Raw genomic sequence first — 21,431 nt, forward strand, 5'->3', positions numbered from 1 at the left:
AGTGCCTATATTCTATTATGGACATTTGACATACTTCTGGGCTTTGCCGGTTGCCACATGGGGCTGGGAAGGGATTTTTTTCCCCCCTCTCCTGCTGCTATGTCAGGGTTGTTTTTTTGTTTATTTGGGTTTTGTTTTTTTTACCTTCTTCAGAAGCATTTGATGTTAGCTATAGCCAAGGCTGGGGATTTTGGCTGGTGTGCCAGTGTTCCTGCTGGAGCTTAAATATGGAGGTTTCTGGCTTAAAGAGACTTGGCTCTCTGCTCAAGGTCACCACAATTGGAATTTTGCTCCATGATCAGATGGGTACACCTGGTAGTGGTTTTTGCCTTCCTTCGCAGCAGGGGGCATAGGCCTCTTCCTGGAATCTCTTGAGTGTATTTTAACAACCTTTGCAGCAGCAGGATGTTGGCCACTATGGTCCCCCTGCTTTATTATTGGCAGGTTAGGGTGTTGTCCTGTGGCTGTATCGGGGTTGACTGTGTAGTTTTGCTAATAAGTTAAATGATGAATTTGTATAGGATGTTTTGGATAGGAATGATCCTGCCTTGGACAGGGTGTTCAGCTAGATCTCTGGAGGTCCCTTTGAGTTCTCTTTTTTTATGATTCTATGATTTTCACCCCTTCCTGCAGCCCAGGCCCTGCCCTTCCTCAGCTCCTTCCTTTGTCCCCACTTTGCCTGTTTTGCTCTTCTTTTATCCTATCCTGTAGCTCTCCAATCCACATTTGCCCCTATTGCTCCTTCATTTCTTCCTTTTCCCTACCCCTGCATCTCTATCACTCCTTTTCTTTTTCTGAACTGCACACCTCCAGTACATCTCTTCACCATACCCCAACCCCACTCCTTTCTCTACCCTACTCTAATTATTCATCCCCTTCTTTGCCACACTTTTCTTTCTCTGACGCTCTGCATCCTCTGATTTGTTCCATTCACACACAAGACTGTGAAGTTAAAAGTCTCCAAGACCACCCTGTGTCTGTGTGTGTTGTGGGGAGGGTCAGGAAACTGAGCTGTCTCCAGCCTGTCATCAAGGACACAGGTCTGTTGGGTCCTTTAGGTAACTCCCACTGGGACAGCAGTACAGCTTGGCTGGGATATGACAGCTTGGTTCCAGGCTGGGAGCCCCCCTCTATAGCCATGCTCTACATCCATCCCTGAACCAGCAGGAGTACCGGCATGTCCTTGTGTGCTTCCCACACAAGCCTTTGGCAATTGATCAAGTAGATGTGCCCTGAGCTAATTAACACAAAGAGCAAGTTCCCAAATGTTTATTTCCATGACACTATTCATTTGCTGTCCCTGGACCAACTATGTTCTATATTTTGACACATCATCCTAGAACACAACAAATGGAGTCTGAACTAGGTGGGGCTGGGAAGGGCCAGGAGATGCCTACGAGCGTCCCACAATTCTTGCTCCAGCTCCACTTCCCAGTTCAGTCATACTTGCACTGCACAGCTCTCACTGCCAGTTCAAAAAGCTGCCTCACAGACAATGAGTGATACAGCAAGAAACTCCCCAGAGCTGGATGGGGGTATGGAACTTTGTGAAAACCAACGGTCCTGCTGGATGTATTGTACAGGGTGTCAGTTTATGCCTTGGCTTATCCCAGGCACCTGGCTTTTGCAGGGAAAAGTATTCCCCATGGCTCTTACCACAAAGGTTGGGAAATGAACATTAGATATTAGGGGCTTTTCAAAATAAATGCTAGTTTCTCTTTCCACCCAACATCCATGGAAAAATAGACCTGTCCCTAGGGGTCAAGCTTGTGTGGGGATAAAATACCATTCTCTCACTGCTCACTGTGGCTTGGTGATAGAAGAAATAAAATGGGAAGGTTCAGACCTGCCATACCTGCTCCTGCAGCTCCAGCCCCATCCCCTGCACACTTAAGATCTGGAATACTTTTTCCAAGCAAACTTAAGTCCTCTTCTGTCTAACATACTTTGTATTACAAGCCCTTGTGTGCGTTCTGTCCCAGCGCTACCACAGTTTATACCGACATGGAGGCAGGCAGTTCATTGCTCTTGTGAGTGACTGTAACATGGCTACAGGTGCAGCAGCCCCACTTGAGCTCCAGCTTTTTCCAGGAAGGCTCTACAGCATGGGGGAGTCCTTCTTGTCCTCCTGAGGCTCTGGGTGGTTTGCAGTGTTATCAGAAAGGCTGGCTGTGCATCTGTGGCTGGCTGCGGACCCAAGATTCATCAGGTCAAAGGGCAAAGGCAGCACAACAGTGGATGGCCTCTCTGTAGTTAGGGCTTGCAGCGTGTGGAGGTAGCGGAGCTGAGCTGCAGCTGGGGTACTGGACAGGATTTCAGCTGCCATCCTCAGGGATTCAGAGGCAGCCTTTTCTCCCTCAGCAGCTATCACCTACAGCACAGGGAATGAAAGGGGCTTTTATCGGCAGTCGCTAGGCTAGCCCCAGGGGATGGTGGTAGCTGGGAGGATGCTGTTTGATAGTGTTTCTTAGGGAGTCTTAGGGCTTGTCTATGCTGCTTCTGTGCCAAGCCTGGGAACATCACCAAGAAGTATGTCTCACCCACCCACTCCTGCTTCACGCAGCAGAAACCAGGTACAAAGTGACCACCTCAGAGCTTCTGAACAGTCTGTACCTGGGAGAGCCTAAGAGTAGGGTTGGCATGCTCTCTTGTCTCCTCTAAGGTGGCTACATTGCCTCATTTCTTGCAGAAGAAGTGTGTAAAGCAGAAGAAGTGTGTAAAGCAGGAATGAGTGGTAGTCAGTCTTCTTGGTGGGGGTCCTGAGTTCAGCATAGAGGCAGTGCAGACACACCTTTAATGGAAGCAGTTGAGGCAGGAGCATTTCTGGGTTTCTCCATGGTGAGGGCTCTTGTAATGTTCCTTACAGCACCTTCTGCAGAAGGATGGTGGGATAGGGGGGAGTCATTGGCTCTTCTAGGGCCAGAGTTCAATCTCCTCTCCACAGTGACCATGGCTGGGACTGCAACAGGATAATTGTCCCACCTGTAACTAAATTCTTCCTATGCTGTTCTTTAAATTAGAATTTCCCATCCTGTGGGTTAGATCTCTCTAAGGGGAGGTTGGAGAAGGTTTCACAAGTGGGCAGGGTTTACAGGAGAACCAAAGGATGGAACAGCCAATTCCCAGCTTGGGAGAAGGGCTCTCCCTGTGGTATATCCAGTCTGCCTAAGGCAGGCTCTGTGCCTGGAACATGGCTTCCTGTGCCATTGTCACTCAAGCAGCAGTGAGGGCTGTTCTGGGAAAGACTGAATGTTATACTGCATGAAAACAGGAAGCACTCTGTTGTCTTACCCGTACTTTGGCGTGTCTCTCAGCCTCTGCTTCTGCTGCCAAGGACTGCTGGAGTTCAGCTGGCAGCCGCACATGATTGCTGTAGGGGGAAGAGAGAAGTTACCTGGGCCCTGGTATTCTGCATCTCTACTTAGTGGCAGGAACTTGGATGCATGAAGATGGTGGGGTTTGTAGTGGCTCATTAGAAGGTATCAAGCTGCAGCTATGTTCTATCTGAGCTGAGGCAGTTTGCTAATATCCCTTGTGATTTAGATTTGTAGCCTTCTCAGCCCATCTCCTATACAGCTGGGCCCAGTTTAGCCAGCACTGAAATCACTGGGAGCTTTACCAGTGACTGCTTATCAGTTGGATTGGAAGGCTCTTTGTCTGCCAGGGAATATTTTTCTACTTTGAAAATAGGATGGGAAATGTGAATAGTAAATAAGAGGGCCAGATCTTCAGCTGGTGCCAACCAGTGTCCCTGTGATGACATTGGTGGTGCTGTGCTGATTTGCTCCAGCTGTGGATCTAGTTCCAAATGCCATAACTGCAAAGCACAGGGTTTGTGCAAATTTGAAGCTCTGCATGTAATATTTTCCTCTGAAAGCTGGATGCAGCTGCAGAGTACTGTAGAAAAAGCATGTGGGCTAGCAGTGGGGTCTGGCTGCTGCAGGGGATACACTTAGATAGATCTTCAGGTGCCAAGCTGTAAGAAGAGCAGAAGTTGGCAGTCAAGAGAGAGTGAAATTTGCAAAGGGGCAACAGCAAATTTCTTTACCCTGCTGTGTCTCTGCTTCATATGTGTCCTACCTACATTTCTGTTCTCTCCAACTTGATCCCCCAGCGACATGTGACTGCATCCAAAGCTACCTGTAAAGATGAAGACTGATTGAGTATAGGCAGCATAGAGCTTACAGACAACTCAGACAGGTGATATGGTTCCATGTGATGTACTGTCTGGAGAAGTGCTGAATGCATGTATCTGGTACAAAAGTATTCACAGCTACTTGTTCATATTACAGCAAGGCATGTGCAATAATACAGCTGGCTTCTGTGAAGGAAGAGGCACTTAGAGAGATCCCTTTAGAGGACAGGGCAGAAGGATAAACGACAAAGTACTTCCCCTAATTATTATGTCCTATTTTGTGCTCAGGAGGACTTGCTTCTAGAGAACCTGTACGCCCTCAACAGAAGACAAGGGAACCAACTCTGAAGTCAGTGGTGTGGCACCCATATACAATAGATCTGAATCTGTCTCCAGCTGTTTCACTTTAGTCTACATGGCTCATCTTGTCTTCTATTCATTGCTCCCCAATGCCCTTCTCAGAAGCTGGTTTTCCACCAACTTCATTCCATTGATTTCTCACTTGCCCTCTGAGACCAATGCCTGAGAGTGATTCCATTTTTTGCCAAAGCACTCTTGGGTTCCTTGGAAAACAGGACTTGGTATTATCCATTGCCCTTTATTGAACACAGCGTGTGATCCTGCCAACAGGTCCACTGGGTGGATCACTGTGGGCTGCTTAAGGTGCATCCCTATGAGCAGGAATGTGTCCTCAGGGACAAGCAGCAGCAGCAATTGTGCTGCTACTACTTGTCCACAGGAAATGCCCATGCATGTGTGCTCTGGCATGCAGCATGTTGTCCCAGGTGGTAATCCAGCAGCAGGGAGCCTGGCTGGCAGCCAGAGCATGGCTCCAGTCAGCCAGGTTCCTGTTTCAGGAAGCACATGCTGCCACCATGTACACCCCCCCTTTCTTTTTTTTTTTTGGTGTGGGTTTTTTTTTGGACACTGGGTTTTTTGGACACTGCCTATATTCAGTCAAATTAGCAGTGTAGGGAACACCTGCATGTGCAGTGTGTGCGGCATGTGGTGCTGCAGATGGGTTTGCAGTGTTCCATACTGCAAGTGGATGCTTGTCTGGGTGACCCTTAGAGGCCTTTCCACCAAGCCCTGATTAGCCATGGGTTGAAAGAAAGCTGTGGTACCCTATCCCAATGCTGTGGCCATGCCCACCTCCATGTGGAAATACCTTTACCTTTATTTCCTGACCAGTGCTCTTCTTCTCCAGGAGGAGTTCAGTGAAGGACCGATGTGCCAGCAAGCGCTTCATGGTTGTCTGTACCAGCAGCTGGACAGTACTGGAGATGTTGACCAGAGTGGTTAGGAGGAGAGAAGCGTTTTCTATGCGGTAGAAACAGATGGCATCTATTTCCAATGTAACCATATCTTTGGTCACCACCTAGACAGAAAAGATTTTGGGAAATGGGGTGCGTTCTGATGGCTTGAATTGCACAGAAGGGTTAGGGACACTTGGGAAAGTGAAAAATGGCTTTGTGGTTAAAGCAGTAGGCTATGGCCCAGAAGAGGCTTACACTTATCACAGATTTATATCATGGCTCTGCCTCTGGTCATTTCAACCTTATGCAGAACCCTTAATCTCTGCATTTTAACTGCCCCCATTACAGATGAGAACTGATGTCATTCTGCCATCCTTTGTCCGTCTGCCAAATGCCATTTTTGGCTCTGCCGCTGACCTTCTGTGTAACATTTTCCTTCTCTATGCCTCTCTTCCCCCTCCTCTGCTTTGTCAGCCTAGTTTGCTTTGATTATAAGCAGGCTGGGGCAGGGCCTGTCTCCTGTTGTGTGTGCAAAGGGCCCAAAACAATGTTGTTAATCATTATTTACAGTTGCCTTTAGTATGTCCTGGGGAGGTCACTGCTTAAAGGAGCTTAGTCTTGGGTTCTTAGTGGGTGTATTTACTCATATCACTATGGCAATGTTGTTACTGCACTGTGATTTAGTACTTCCCATTGGAGGTCTGAGATGATCTTGTGATGCAAAGAGTAATAGACATCAATGATGCAGCAGCACAGAGAAAGGAAGTCAAAAACAGAAAATAAAACACAGGTCTTATGAAGGGGGTAGCTCCCTACAGGCTTGTGTATACCTGGACCACTGCAATGGCAGATGCTCAGTCCTTTGCCCTTCCAAGAGTAAAGTGGACTTAATTCACCTCTGTGAGGATCCTTCCAAAGAGATGCAAAAGAATTGTATTGTTGTCGACTCTGCAGGGATATCAAAGACCCTGGCATACGTCTGGTGGGAATGGGGACCGTGCTCTTCAGCCAGAGCCACCACTGCCTCTCTCCCTCCTATCTGCTATGCAGCAGGGTAGTATAGCTCATGTTAGGCAGCCTTCCTGAATAATGAGGCCCTAACGGTACTGTTTTTAACCTCTTGTTTTGGAGTTTTTAGGGTGCTCTTTTGGTCACATTTTCATGCTTGACCATGCAATTGGGAAGGCAAAGAACCTAATCTCCATAAAAAAGAACAAGGTTCTTGTACATTCTCATGACTTCAGGAGCGGAGACTTCCAAAGAGGACACCAAATATAATGAGATTTATGATAAAATCACAAGAGCCAGCAACACTGAGCAGTATGCTAGTGCCAATAAATTGGTGTCCTTCACCTTAGGATCGAAGGCAGTATCTAAGCATGAGTTCCTTCTATTGCATGAGGGCAGAATGACCAAGTCTAGCTACTAGCTACAATTAATTTTGGTTTAAAGCCCTTCTCTCAGGTAGAAGTAGTGTTTTCTGTCACCTTTTTCATTGGAGGGACAATCAGATTGGACTAGTTGTAAGGATAAGTAATGATAATGAAGCAAGGGAACATGTGGTGCGGGAGTTCTTACCTCATGGAAGGGGATCTCTAAGGTTCTGAGGCGAAGGTCTACCTTGTGGTATGTATCCAGACAGGGAAGGAAGAAGAAGAGGCCTGTGTGAGGAAGAGACAGGGCAGGAGATGGTGACTATGGATGCCACAGAAGAATTCTACTTCTTGATTCTGAGAGCAGCAAGTATGGGGCCATGCCAGACAGAACCGAAGGAAGGAACTTGTGTATGTGCTTGCTGGAGATACAGTCTCTCCAACATTAGGATGCCTATCCAGATGTGTGTGAGAAGAATAAATTCTTTCTGACAGATGGGGCTGCAACATCATAACCAGAGAGATTCTCCTGGACATCCAGTGTAATGGATTCTGTTACTCCCTCCCCCGTTTCAGTCTCCCCTTCTCTCAATGCATTGCACTCACGTTTCACAGATGAACACATGTCCTTGGACTGAGATGGGCCTGAGCTGCATCATATAGTTCAGGATTCAGTCCTGAGCATTCTTGGAGAAATGGGATGTTTGGAGAGGGTCCTGACTGAAACCTCTGCCTGGCGTCATAGAAGTGGGGGCATCCAAAAATGTCTGTACCCTGGGTTCCCTGTTCAAGGCTACTTAGGCTTACATAGAATGTGCATAGATGGGACAGGCTGAAGGAGCAGAGAGATACAATGGTGCATGGGACAGAATGGTTATTGGGCCTATTTAGACCCTGCAGATGAGAAGAAGAGGGAAACAACCCCAACCCAGTATGTGGGAAGAGGCTATTTTTCCACTGTTAATGGGTTTCAGAACTGGTGAAGGGTGTGAAGAGATCAAAAGAGAAAAAATAAATTGCCATGAGTCCTAAGCCCACAGATTCAGTAAGGTTTGGAGGCCTTGAGGTTTAAGGCCTTGAGGTTTAAGGGAGCTGCCCTCACCAGGGGAAGGAGCCAAAAAGAGACATTAAAGCCAGGCCTTCCCCTGCCTGCACAGAGAGATGAGTGAGGTGAGGGAGCAGCTAGCAGGGGGCACTGTCAAGTAAGCTATGGGTTTCCTGAGTCTCCCACCCACATGTCTGACTCAGCACCCTCTAGCCCATGTGAACTCCCTGAAGAACCAGTTGTGGAGAGAGCTGCCTGTCAAGGATAGAAACAAAAAGCAATACCCACGTTGCTAGCCACTAGCAGATGCTGTGAGAGAGGGGAGAGTGCCAAAGTCCTCAGGGTTGGAGAGGTAGGAGATGGATAAGGTCACTGGGGAGAGGGAAAGAATGACCCCAGCTCAGATCTGTTGGGATAAGATCATGGTGGACCCCTATCTGTGGAACAGGGAGGAGGAAAAGAACACATCAGATTTGTGTGAAACGGGTGTGAGGATTCCTTCTGAACAGCAGGGACAGTGGGTGACAGATCTGGGATCGAGTCCAACCCATTTTGAGGCTAGTGAAATTGAGGGTTGAACAAACTGCTTACCAGGCCCTCTGGCTCTTCCAGGAATGAGACGTCCAAATCGGAACACAATGGCTCTCTCGTACTCCTGCACAACCTGCAGTGGGAGACACGGAGGCTGGAATTGGAAAGGGAGGGCAAGAGACAGCAGGGCTGTTGAGAAGGAAACAATGGTTTTGGGGGAAACAACCATCCAAGGCAAATCCTATGCAGACTAGATTTAGCTGGTGTAAACTGGTGAATTCAGGTCACCTATTTACTACAGCTGAAAATCTGACTCAAAGATTTTATAGCCAACTAAGGACTATACTCCCATTTGTGTGAGAGAATGGCTGGACTCGAGAAGAAATACTGTCCTTTGTGATTCTAACCGGCGGCAGATTATACCAACCTATTATAAATATTGCAGAACATTTTCCAAGATAAGACCAAATTGCTTCAATGCTGAAACTTGAGCTCTTTCATGCCGGGTGTGTGCCTCCTTTGAAGGTTTCTTGGACAGATTTCAGCAAAAACAGTGAAGCTGTTTCTGAAAGTGAGGCTAAAGAAAACTGCATTGATTGGCACATGATAAATTCTTCTGAGCCTTTTTTATAGTTTCAGGTCTGTAACACTTTGTAGCAGACTTTAAAGTTTACAAGGGGTGTCATAGGACACTAATGGACATTATACTTAAGATGTGATTAACAGGTTAATTAGATCTTAAGTAATTACTTAGCCACACATTCATTCAACTGATACAGTGAGGAATAAGTCACAAAATTATTACACAAAATATGTGTAATAGCTTTGTGGCTGATTCGTATCATGCCTTTAATTGAATGAGTAGCCTATGCTCGCAGCCTCTCAAGCACACCTTGCATGATTCCCATATGCTCCAGAGGCTGATGGGTGCTCCCAGCTGGAGGAGCTCATGAAGCCCTCTGCTCTGATGGGCTTCCCTGGCTGGGAATGCCCACCAGCATATTCCTCATGCTCCCCTGGCTGGGAGCTCCAATCAAGTATATATGTGGCATGGCAGGGAAGCATGATTGTTGGGACTGCACATCAGATGTCATGATGCCTTTAATTTAATAATGTATGTCAGAGGCCATGGACATGCCTTTTGTTGTTTCTGTGAAAATCTGAGCAATTTTTTGGCCAACATATAAGCCTTTGACAAAACACTGTAGTTTACATATGCTCAGTAGACTTGTTGCAGTTCATCACTAAATTCTCTAGAGTATTTGCTGGGACTCAGTAGGACTTCCCCCTGAAATTACAGCCCTAGGCCATATCCTGGTATTGGAACAGAAAGCCATGAACCTGTCTCACCTGTATTCATGGTCACCACCAGATCCAGACAATGTGGAGGAGAATATAAGAATTGTCATTTACTGGGTCAGACCATAAGGTCCATCTTGCTCAGCATCCTGTGTCGTACAGGAGCAGAGAGTGGATGCTGTAAAGAAATGTGAACTGGGTATGACCAGGGTTTTTTTCCACTGTTCCTCTCTGACTTGCAGCTGCCAGCATTTATGGTCTAGGAAGTTTTAATTTAAAGGCTGTATCCCTAATTCCCATACTCAATAGCTACTGATGTCCCTACTGTACAATAATTTGTCCAATCCCTTTTTGAGTCTGGTTAAACTGTCAGCTTCCACAATGTCTTGTGGCCATGAGTTCCAGACTTTAATTATATGCTGTGTGAAAAAGAACTTCCTTTTGTTAGTTTTAAACTTACTACCTACTAGTTTAATTTTGTGACCCCTAATTTTTGTATTTTTAGAGATAGTAAATAATAAATCCATATTTACTTTCTCTTTTCCATTTAGTATTTTGTAAACCTTTATCATGTCCCCCTTCAAGCGTTCCTTTTCTAAACTGAATAGGCCTAGCCTCTTTAGTCTCTCCTCACATGGAAGGCCCTCCATACTGCCAGTCATCCTTGTTGCTCTTCTCTAGGTTTTTCTGCATCTTTTTTGAGGTGTGGGGACTAGAACTGGACACAGTATTTGAAGTGTGGACACACCATGTTTTTATAAAGGGGCATGATGATACTTTTAGTTTTATTTACAATTCCCTTCATAACAACCCCTAACATTTTGTTTGCCTTTTTGACATCTGCTGAGCACTGAACTGGTGTTTTTTAATGAACTGTCCACAATGACTCCCAGATCTCCTAACCTGTGTGGTAATAGCTAATGTAGAGTCCATCACAGTGACGGTACAGTTTGGGTTATTTTTGCCTGAGTGCATAACATTACATGTATCTACACTGAATTTCATCTGCCTTGGACTTTCCCACCTTGAATAATTTTTTATCTGCAAATTTGGCCACCTTGCTACTAACTCTCTTTTCTAGCTCATTTATAAATATGTTAAACAGCACTGGTTCCATCACAGATCCCAGGGGAACCCTGTTATTTACTTCTGTCCATCCTGAAAATTGACCATTTATGACCATTAGATGCAGTAGGTCTCAAGATGTATAGACTGGGAAAAGAAAGGGAAGGGGGAAAGGCTGAGAACAAGAGCTTGGAGGCAGGGTAGAGGAAACTGGGACTGGCTGGGCAAAGAAACTGATAGTGAGAACCAAGGATGAAAATGGGAAGAAGAAGACTACACACAGGGCATGATTACAGTGGCGTTTCTTAGCTGCTTGACTTTGTAAGCTTCAAATGTCCTTTTAAGTAAGCTTTTCATGTGATCTATATAATGGCGATGACTAAATGGTTTCAGATCAGTACAGTTTTCTTATAAGGAATCACCACAGGATCAGGAGAAAAGTTAATTTAAAGAGGGTGTTCGCTATAATAGGATTAGTCTATTTGCTGCAGGATAACAATGAAAAAATTGGTTCCTGCTTTTGGATTGTTAAAAGCAGGAGTTGGTTATAGATGGGATTTATGATAATGTGGTTGTATTGTATATCAAAAGGCCTCATATTTACCAAGACTTGTAATTTTAAAAGCTGTAATACAGAAATCATTTCACCTGTTGCTGTATTGTTGCCATCTCTGAGATGGAACATAGCAAATGTTTAATGGTGCATAGCCACCCTATATCATAGTGTATTAACAGAAGGAAAGGAACACCCTACAACCAGCTTGGGGAATATTAAATAGGCAATGTGGAATTGCCTTAATTGGAATTTGTCCAAGACACCTGACCTGCCCTCTAATCTAATAAAAGATGATGTGTGATTAGCCAAAATAATACAAGGATCCTACATAAGTTGGCAGGCCCTAGGCCAGAAAAGCACTTATTACATGTTTAACATTAAGTACCTGTCCCACTGAGACAACTGATTTACAGCCCTGATGCACACTAAGCCCCCTTCTTTTACCTCCCCCCTTCCCTACTCTTTGTATTCTAATCACTGCTTTCTATTTAAAAGCTCTGTTTCCTACAGTCCCTTCATGGCATCTGGAGAAACAAGCCCTCTGCTTACGAAAGCTTATGCTATATATCTCTGATTTAGTTTGTCTATAAAGGTGAAAATCTACCCTGCCTTCTGCATTCTAAGTCAACAAAATTGCACGTCTCCCTGACTAGTCTTACCTTCATGCAAAACCAGATGGAGATGGGGAAGGTCATGATGATGAAGAGAAGGGATAGGATGGTAAGCAGCCACTCACAGATACCGAGACCTGAAGACTTTATACCTACAGAAAAATAAAGAGCAAATGCATTAGCAGGTGACTGTTTCTATCTATACTAAGATTTGTTTGCACAGTCAGAAAATTAACTCCCCTTAGGTCATCAATACCTACTATGAGCTAGTCAGAGGGCGTTCACCTAAATTTGCCCAGAGTCAACATTGGGCCTCACACAAAAAGGTTTAAATATGGTCAGTTCTTGGACTGCTGGTGCTTGCATCTCCCTACAATTTCTTGATATACCATGGGGAACCCAACTGCACTATGGAGCCAAGATCTTTTAAATAATAGTTAGAAATCATTACAAGACTGACAGCAAAGAAGGAACTTTCAGCTAATCTTGTTTTCCAAGGGTAGATTATGCCAACCTCTACTGTGCATTAGCGTGGCTGGCAAAAACCATGCTAATGTATAGCAGATTTAGTCTGATGTGCATTAACATCACATAAAAAGTGTTTATCTGTGCTAATGTACAGTAGCTCTGATTACAGTTCATTAAGTTAGTACCTGTTATCATGGGTGCTAAAAGTAATGCACTGTAATTGCAGCTCATTAATGAATGTTTACATGTGCCCACTGCGTGTGTCTACATGTTCATTAATGTGCAGTATTTAATTGTGCATTTAGCTTAACTTGCTTAATGAGGTGCTAACTAAATATGCAGTAGCACCAGCGCACAAGTTTTTTGTGATGCTTACTGTGCAGTAGCCTAACAACACTGCAGTAGCGTAGTAACACATTTTCTTGACCAGCTCAGTACTGCACAGTGTTATTAGGCTACTGCACAGTAAGTATCTTGTATAGACGCACCCACTGTGGAGCAGTTGTAAGTATGGGCTCAGTTACTGCAGAGCAGCAGAGGAGCAGTAAATCTCCATCTCTTGTTAACTGCAGGAACATGAACAGCAGTAACTGCATATATGGAGTTGCACTATATCCTCTCCATTCTCAGTGCAGTTGTGACCAGACAAGTTTTGAACCACTGATCTAAGTGATGGTAAACAGTCCCCGGCCCCTCTAAGTGTTGATGGGCAATAGAATCAGATGCATAATTGTGGAAGTAGAGCATAATGAAACTGAAAGCTGTGCTCTTAGTTTAGTGCTTTATCTAAGAGGTCAGCCTTGATAAAAGCAGAAACAGGTTTCCAAAAGTGCATTGGGTATTGCACTTTTCTGCCCTGGGGGGAGTTGATTCTCTGGTGTGCTGTGCCTTGGGTAATCATTTATACCTGTGCAGTGTGGGGTCTCACTCACTTTGCTCTCACTTGGAGGTGGTAGAAAGGACTATGCAAGGGTCAGGGTAAAATCAGACGCCAGTGCCCTGCTCCAAGCAGTCCAGCTTCCAAAGAGCCAGTGCTTGCCCTCCCAAGCCCCTGCCACCCATACCTTCCTCTTGTCGCTCACTCTCCAGCAGTGCCAGCACCTCCATTTCGTCATCAAAAGACACCACCTCATCCACATCCACCACTGTGGAAGACTGAACTCTGTTGGATGCCCCCGCAGTGCTCTGGTCTTCCTTCCTGGTCTCCTTTGCTTTCCCTCTTTTGGACCCCCCTCTTTCTCTACTGGCTTCTCTGCTGCTTTCCATCTTGTCCCTTTTGCCATGCATAGCTGGGGACTCTTTGCTTCTTTTGTGAGACTCATTGGAGGAGCTTCGAGACCTTTTTTCCATCCTTCTGTTGGGAAGCATGCAGCTTTTAGGAAGATTGTCTTTGCACTGGAAGTAGGGTGGCTGGTGCCTGGAATTTATTGTGGCCAGAAGAGAAGGTGGGGGTATGGGAAGAAGGGAGGTGACAGGCCGGAGGAGGATCATGAAGCATGAAGCTTTTTATGGGCTTGTTAGATTTGTTGGACAGTGAGACAAGCAAGCTGTTTTCCAGCAAGTGTCTTTCAATCCCACGTGTATTCAGCCCTTTTTTCAGGGAGCTGTGTAGCCCTCCCCAGTCAAATGTCTGGACAGGATGGATTTCAGGATGTGAGGTTCTGTATGTGCTTGTGTGACTTTGGCAAAAAATGAAAAAAATATGCTCCAGTAGTTTGGTCCGCAAAATCCCTGCTTGAAGAATTAGTTACCTGTTTCTGGAGGCCTCTCCAGCCTGTGAGGGTTTCCTAGGATAGCTGACACCCTGAGCTGAGGTGAAAAGTCAGAAACCTTTTCTACTGAAAACAGCTGCCCTAGCTAAACCATGGGTTTATTTACAACACTTAGAAAACTGGGTCCTTGTCAGGGATTGGTGTGTGATGTGAAAATTGTTTAGTGCTGCTCCCTATTAATTTCTGTTTGGTTTTCTGGTAGGGGAGGAGGCTCACTACATGAGATTCTTCTCATGAGAATTTAAGTTACAGTCCTTTTTAAATTTAAGTAAGGTCATGAGGTCCTGGTTCATCGATGAGCCACTGAATAGAGCCGTAATCCAGGAAACCCATGGAAATCAATGTAGCTCCATGTGGACTTGGGTCAGAGAGCCTAATACAGGATTGGGGCCTTTAAGACTGGTCTTTAAACTGCAGAATCTTAACCATGCTTAACTCATCAGTGTTTCAGTACACGTAGCACTGCTGGGGTATGGAGGTTCATGAATCGCACAAGTCTGGCAGCTCTTTGAAAGAAACATCCTTCAATATAATGGCCACTAAAGTGGTTACGTTGAATGATGTTGAAGGGGCTTGGTGGCTCAAAGCTAGGGCTGGTAGAAATGGGTTTTAACATGTGACTGATGCCTCCTGAATCTGGCGGGGCACCTGCAGAAGTTGCCAATAGTGGCGGCCCTGTCGGGGAGGCATCAGCTCTTCCAACAGCATCAGTGTTGGGAGGGCATGTGCACCCCCATGGACCCCTACCAGTTGCCTACAGGTTTTAATCAGTGGTTAGCTCAGGAAATAGGGAAAGTCCACAGAGGCTCTTTTTTTTTTTGAAGGAGAGGTCCATAGCTCTGTGTTTAACATCAAACCCTGAGTGCTGTTTGTTTGCTTTGGGCTTCCTGAACTTGAATGAAACACATTTTCTGAGTTCTTCTCTGCAGCTTCAGTTTCTTTATTGCTGAGATTCTCTCCCCTCTTTCTGTGGTTCTACCTCATGTTTCACAACTGTTCCCTTCTGTAATTTCAATTGTTTCTTTTCATTTTCTGTCACCTACTATAGCATTGTGTTGATATGTGCTGTTAAATAGCTGTCGTGTTTCAGCTGCGCAAGGTTGAGGGGGGAGCGGCACACTTTCATTGGAGGGCAAACTGATTATTTGTAATTCTCTTTACAATGGAGTCTGCTTTATTATTAGTTTTGGTTATACGTTTAATGTTCCAAAAAGGCAATTTATAGACTCAGGTATTACTTTGTTTAATGCATATATAAGATGTTGTAAACATCTGTTTGTGTGAGAGGCTCAAGTCAATGATTATACAAAAAAAAGCATCTTATTATAAACGCTATTAGAATGAATCTTTATTCTACTGAAAGATAAACAAATCCTATAAAGAAATGAGCAGCTTCAATGTTTATATCTCTTACAATAACGTTAACCCAAGTGGTTTATATATACAAAAAGTCTCCTTCTCCAAAGGCATCTTTCCCACCTAGAGTTTACCAAACTGACTGTTCCTCTCCCAGTTGCTGTAAGCCTGTGCCCGTGTTGTCTTAATGCCTTCCACTTATTTATAACTGAATATCTCTTGCCCTGGAGATGGAGAGACATGCTAGAAATATCCCACTATCCTTGTCAAACAAGGAAAGCTGGTGCAAATAGGATGTTAGATTCCTGCTTGTTCCTGCCCCTTCGTAGGACTCCTAGGCTAGGAGTAAGGTTTTTCTTTTAGGTCCATTATTTATATATATATATATATAAGTTGCTTAGAGCAAATCACTTGTCACCTTATTCCTTTTCCCTATGGGAGAGCTGTTCATGATGAGAGCAGAAATTAATGCTTGCTGAAGGTGACTTTGTATCAGGAGAATGACAGGATATCTTGCATACTTTGGGTGAGTCTACACATTCATTAATGTACTTCAGGTAATGTGCATTAAATCTAGTACCTCCACTGTGAGGTAGTAGAAGGCGGCACATTAGCCTATTTAAATGTGCATTGGCACAAGAGCATGGTTTTTGTGACACTTTAATGCACGTTAAAATAGGCTAATGCGCATTGAAGTGTATGTATAGACATGCCCTTTGAGCAGATTGATGGACATGTTCTTTGGATGACAGTCAGTCAGTTAGGGGAACCTTGTCCCAGCACAGCAGTCTCCTAGTGCACACTGATTTGTAATACAGATGGGACTTAACTATGTTCTCAGACTTTACTAAAGCACTGAATGGCTTTAGCACAGTCTGGAAGCATCTGAGGTTTCCATTATATCAGGGTACTGAAGAGCTGTTCCATCTCTCCAATATATAGACCCCAGTATCTCATGGAGGCTGTTGCACATGGATGCTGGTCTTAGTGACAGGTGGCTTGCCTCGAGGCACTAGTGGGAGGTGGATTGCCCTGTGGAGACTGCCAGTAATGTTACTAGCTGACAAATAATTCAAAGCAGAAAAGTCTGTCCCCGTTTGCTCATTTTGTGTGTCATTAGAAGTTCTGTGAGTGCCTAATGTTCTGTGATGAGAGGTGGGTTAGGTGAAGGTGAAGTGTGATGTGCAATGACCTAAAGTATTGAAGAGATTAAGCTCCAAATGCTACATGTGCTGACTGAGGTGGAAGGTGGGGGGTGAGAAAAACAACAGTTGCACTAAGTCTAGGCACTGTGTCTAGGCAGAAGATTGAAATGGCTGTGGAACTGATCTTTGCACTCACTGGGTGCATCTATACAAGATGCTTTACTAGATATTAGATTCATTTAATGCACAGTAAAGACTCACCGTCAACACATATGCAGCAATTATTAAGCAGTAGATTAGTCTAACGTGCCATTTTCTAATACTGGGAGATATAGGTACTAGGACCAGGAGCAAACTGCTCATCAGCCTAGGCAGCAGGGGGCCACAAGGGGTGGGGAGAACAGTCCTGGCTCAGTGGAACACTGCCTCCCAGCCATGTGGAGATCAGGACGGGTCAGGGAAATTGCTTGCTTGGCAGCTGGGACAGCTCTCCCAGCTGTGGAGATCAGGACCAGCCCCTACCCCCCAACCAGCACCCTGGGGAACCTGAAACTCCCCCTGGCTGCTGCAGGGGGGCAGAGCACAGCAGAAGCAGCCCTAGATTGAACTCCCATTGGGAGTAGATTTGCTCCTGACAGGTTCATGCTGGGGGGGGGGTGCAGTTTAATGTGCCTGAATTTTCTGCCCAGAAAATTTAGGCACATTAGTTGCATGCATCAATGCCCCCACAGTGATGCTGATGGGAAGAAAGATGTAACATCCCACAAGTGCAGCAGCAACCCCCAACTCACTATTGCCCAAAGAACATACCCATCAGTCTGCTCAAAGGGAGCAAAGGCTTGGAAATGTTAAAGAGTTCACAAGAGACTCTTCCATTTCTCAGTGGAAGCAGCATGACCACGCAGGCAGGCTCCCCAGGGCAGGTGATTGTCTGTGATATGTCCTCCATCGGAGGTCTATATTGAGCAGATCCTTTTTGGTGTTGGGTGGTGGAACCGGAGCTTGCTCCATCCACTCCATGCATTGACCTGGTATTCCAGTGCTTCCAGGACTGGTGCAAAAAAAAACAGAGGAAAAAAAAAAAAAGGCATGGGGGACAGCACTATTATAAAAATAGTGTGATTAGGCCCAATCTAGGCTTCAAATACTAATTTTTCAGCAGCAAGATAGTGTCAACCCTCAGTGTACTGAAGCAGTAATCTCCCTTCTGATTAGTCAAAATTGACCTACGGAGTATGTGGAGTGTTTGGACCTGCATAGCTGTGCAGTTGTCCAGCAGGTGGGTATCCTGGGGGAGGGAGGGAGTGGGTTAAGATAGTGATGGTCTTGTTTTTTCTTGGATTCCTGTTTTATTGGAAATCTTTGCCATCATCTACCTCAGGATAGTACAGGCATGTGTGAACTCTAAACTCTTTGCTCCCTCATCAACTTCATGGTATTACAGTCTTTACTGAAAAAATCACTGGCCTCAGGGAATTAGCAAACGAACAGGCCTCATGTCAAAGTGAGTGGAGTAGGGCGGATGTTTGGGAGGAAACGGTGATATATTAATTCATTAGTACAGTGCTTTCAATCATCCCAAAGTGCTGTGTAAACAATATATGCACAAAAATACAGATGAAGCAGTTCTTAACTGGCTATGTTAACACAACAGAGGAGTGTGAAATAAAGACAAAATATCATATTACATTGAAACTGCAGCTAGAATTTTAGGTCAACAGTAAGTCATCCCTAAAGCTTTATTTTGTCTAAGTTGCTCTGGCTGCAGGTAATTTCTTATCAGAAGTACCACAGTATATTTAAGGCTTCCAATTGCCCTGGACCTTTCTATACTTTGATATTTTGCTCAATGAACATCCTAGATGATGTTTCCCCAGGGCTCTGCGTACAGTGCTTTGCTCTCTGTAGATCTCATGAACTTGGACTTCCGAACAGTGCAGCATGTTTACTTCTGTCCTGTGGGAAATCATTGAATTGCTTTTGACATTGCTACCTCTGGAACATATAGAAGAATTGGTTATCTAAGTGCTGGAATGTTTTTCTATCTGTATCTTCTCCCAACCTCTAAATCTACATCTTGAATTCTTTGTAATTGTACTGAATTGTATAACCACTAGGTAGTAAATAAAATTATTGAACAATCATTACAAACTTTGAGAGGAAACATTATAAACCTGAACACTGGTCACAGAGTGAGGAAACATCATAAACCTGAACACTGGTCAGGGAGTCAAGAAATTTAACCCAGTTCAAATCACCAACCTCTTTTTTTTTTTTTTTGGTCTTGGGCAAGTTAATTAATCTCCCAATTTGCATTTCAGTTCTGTAGAGTGGGTGTTCTACAAAATATTTCTAGAAGTGCAAAATATGCAAGGCTGGAATGTGTTTTAGCTTTTTCACAAAAAGCTAACCATTTAGTTTATTGTGACAAAGGTGCCATTTCTTTTTTAACCTTACTTGTCTCTATTTCTTTATGCGTATGATGGGGGAACAACAACTCTCCCTTGGGTGTTAAATGATGTTTCCTAAGCACTTCCAGGAAGTAAAGGGCTAAGCATTGTTCAATTATGTTAGTCCTAAAACGGAGTCCTTAAATCTAAGTGTGATTAGAGAAGGCTCGAGAGATTCAATTTTGTCTGAGCACACAGCAGGATCAGACTAGCTCTGTTTTGGCTAACAGAGATGATCACAGCTTAATCACATGGGACCTGAAGGCCATAAATCAATACCCTTCTGTCTGGAAAACCTTTCAGTAATATCAGCTGGCAATCTGCCAGTGCCTCTTAATTCCTGCCCAGATGGTTTATTGGAGATCTTTCTAGCGGGTCATACTGGGCAAGAGTTGGCCAACTTGCTGTAAGATGGGGCTGGGTCCCAACAGCTTGATGCTGTGTTAAACATCAGAAGTGCGTCTTATATTTGATGTCTTGCATTCAAAAGCTTGCCTAACTCAAGCCCGCCTATACGGCTGGTCCAAGAAGTGTTAGCAGCCGAGGAACTCCTTGCCCCGTCTGCCTGCCTACAATATCTGCATGGTCACGGCTTTGCCATCCCTCGTACACCGCTTTAAACATTAGCTCAAGAGCTGAAGAGCAGGGGCCCCAACTAGGCACTGCTGCGGCCCATCTGCCCGGGAGCAAAGGCTGCGCTGGCCTGCTCTGGGGCCGCAGGGGGCCCAGCCTGCGTCTGACCGGGGCCTCATGCTTACACCACTACAGCCCGCCGCGCTCAGCGTCACCCGGCGGAGTCCGGCCCCATGGGCCGCGCCGGAGCGGGACAGACGGAGGCGGGAGCTCTGCCCAGCCCCCGCTCCCAGCTCACGCGCGGCAAGCTCACTCGGTAGAGGCGGCTCGAGCGCGGAGCCAGGCGCCCACCACTAGAGGCCACTGCGTGCCCCGAGGGGCGGAGGGGGACACTCCAGCAAGCGCCCCCCACTCTATGATCCCGCTGGGCGGACGCTGTGCGCAGGCACAGAGCGGCGCGGGGGCACGTGTGGGAGCGGCGCGGGGAGGTGGGGAGGGAGGCGCGAGGGGGCTGAGGATGAGGGGGCTGGGGCACAGGGCAGGGGCTCTGGGTCAGTGGTATTTAGTGCTTGCCCCTTACCTGACTCGCGGTCGCGTCCCCCCCCGCCTGAGTGCGGGCCCTGAGCCTCATTGCCCCTTGCCTTGTTTTTTCCTTCAGCGCAGCCATGTCGGAGCAGGAGCACCTCATGAAGTTGCTGCGGAAGGAGGTGCGGTCACTGCTGATGGCTGTCAAGGAGGGTCTGACCCCAGCCCAGCTGGAGCAGGAGTACCTGTTGATGATGGGCAAGCCTCTCCCGCTGCGCTCGCTGGGCTTCCGCTCCCCCATGGAGCTGGTCCTTGATATGCCCGATGTGGTCAGCATCTGCCCCTACAGACATGGCAACGTAGTCCTGAAAGGTGGGTGCTCTCCTCCTGGGAGAGAGGAGAGCATGACTGGGAACGCTTGCCCCAAAAGAGCCAGCTTCTTTCAAGTGTCTTGAGGTGATTGTAGCACACGTGTAAGATATGAGAGCCAGAAAGCAGGAGGATGTAGATAAAGACAGGCAGGATGAGGGTTGAGAGCATTGGCTGCCTTTCCCTAGGGATGTTTATACATGTGCTCTGGTGGGGGGGAGGGGAGGAAGAAGGGGCAGCACTTTAATTAGAGCAGCTCTGAGAATCTCTGTAATTAAGGCATCCAGAACATTGCATGTATCAGTGTTCCTGTGTTGAAATATGGCGGCAAGGGCACTTTAAAACATTGCCATTTTTCAGCACAGGGTTGCTGATGCACGTTACCTTACCACACTCCAGCAGACTCAGTTAATTAAGTTTGCTCCAACACGCTGTAATTGTAGTGTGTTGGAGCAGCCTTGCTACACAGGTATAGTGCCCTACGTATTCCAAGTATTTGTTGGAAAATGTTGTTTATTTCAGGTCCCTTGTGTTGACATAGTATTGATGTCAGTGGCATTAGTGGAATTGCAGCTTAGTATCTGCAGTTAGTACTAGAGGAGAACAAGTTGATCAGGAGGAGCCAGTATGGAGTCACCAAAACCAAGTCATGTTTGATTAACCTGTTCTCCTTCTGTGATAAAGTGACAGGCTCTGTGGATGAGGGGAGAGCAGTGGATACGCTGTCCTGTGACTCTAGAAAAGCTTTTGACACAGTCTCCCATGACATTCTCATTAACAAGATGTGGAAATTCAGATTAGATCAAAGTACTGTAAGGTGGATACGTAACTGGTTGCATCATCGTGCTCAGCAGATAGACGTCAATGTCTCAATATTTAGTTTGAGAGGCGGTATCAAGTGA

At 45.7% G+C, this 21,431-nt stretch overlaps 2 protein-coding genes across 4 annotated transcripts in view; one reads left to right on the forward strand and one right to left on the reverse strand.

Moving 5' to 3' along the window:
• Window positions 1-876: 876 nt before the first annotated feature.
• Window positions 877-13,752, reverse strand: NPHS2 (NPHS2, podocin). Of its 2 annotated transcripts, XM_019530923.1 has the most exons (8): window positions 13,404-13,752; window positions 11,920-12,023; window positions 8,401-8,473; window positions 6,970-7,052; window positions 5,310-5,513; window positions 4,085-4,140; window positions 3,292-3,370; window positions 877-2,371 (listed from the first exon to the last, which is right to left on the reverse strand). In XM_019530923.1, exons 1-8 carry the CDS (start codon window positions 13,705-13,707, stop codon window positions 2,099-2,101), a joined length of 1,176 nt encoding a protein of 391 aa, XP_019386468.1. In that variant the 5' UTR covers window positions 13,708-13,752; the 3' UTR covers window positions 877-2,098. The 2 variants fall into 2 exon arrangements, with proteins under 2 accessions (XP_019386468.1, XP_019386469.1); XM_019530924.1 differs by lacking the exons at window positions 6,970-7,052; window positions 8,401-8,473.
• A 6,498-nt stretch (window positions 13,753-20,250) lies between these two features.
• TDRD5 (tudor domain containing 5) overlaps window positions 20,251-21,431 on the forward strand; it is a 47,783-nt gene continuing 46,602 nt past the window's right edge. For both annotated transcript variants that reach the window (XM_019530925.1, XM_019530926.1), the window contains exon 1: window positions 20,251-20,532. In XM_019530925.1, coding sequence (XP_019386470.1) covers window positions 20,301-20,532 — 232 coding nt within the window. In that variant the 5' untranslated portion in view covers window positions 20,251-20,300. The remainder of the gene's footprint in view (window positions 20,533-21,431) is intronic.

Source organism: Crocodylus porosus, unplaced genomic scaffold, assembly GCF_001723895.1.
Source record: "Crocodylus porosus isolate Cpor-Errol unplaced genomic scaffold, CroPor_comp1, whole genome shotgun sequence".
Lineage (NCBI taxonomy): Eukaryota > Metazoa > Chordata > Crocodylia > Crocodylidae > Crocodylus > Crocodylus porosus.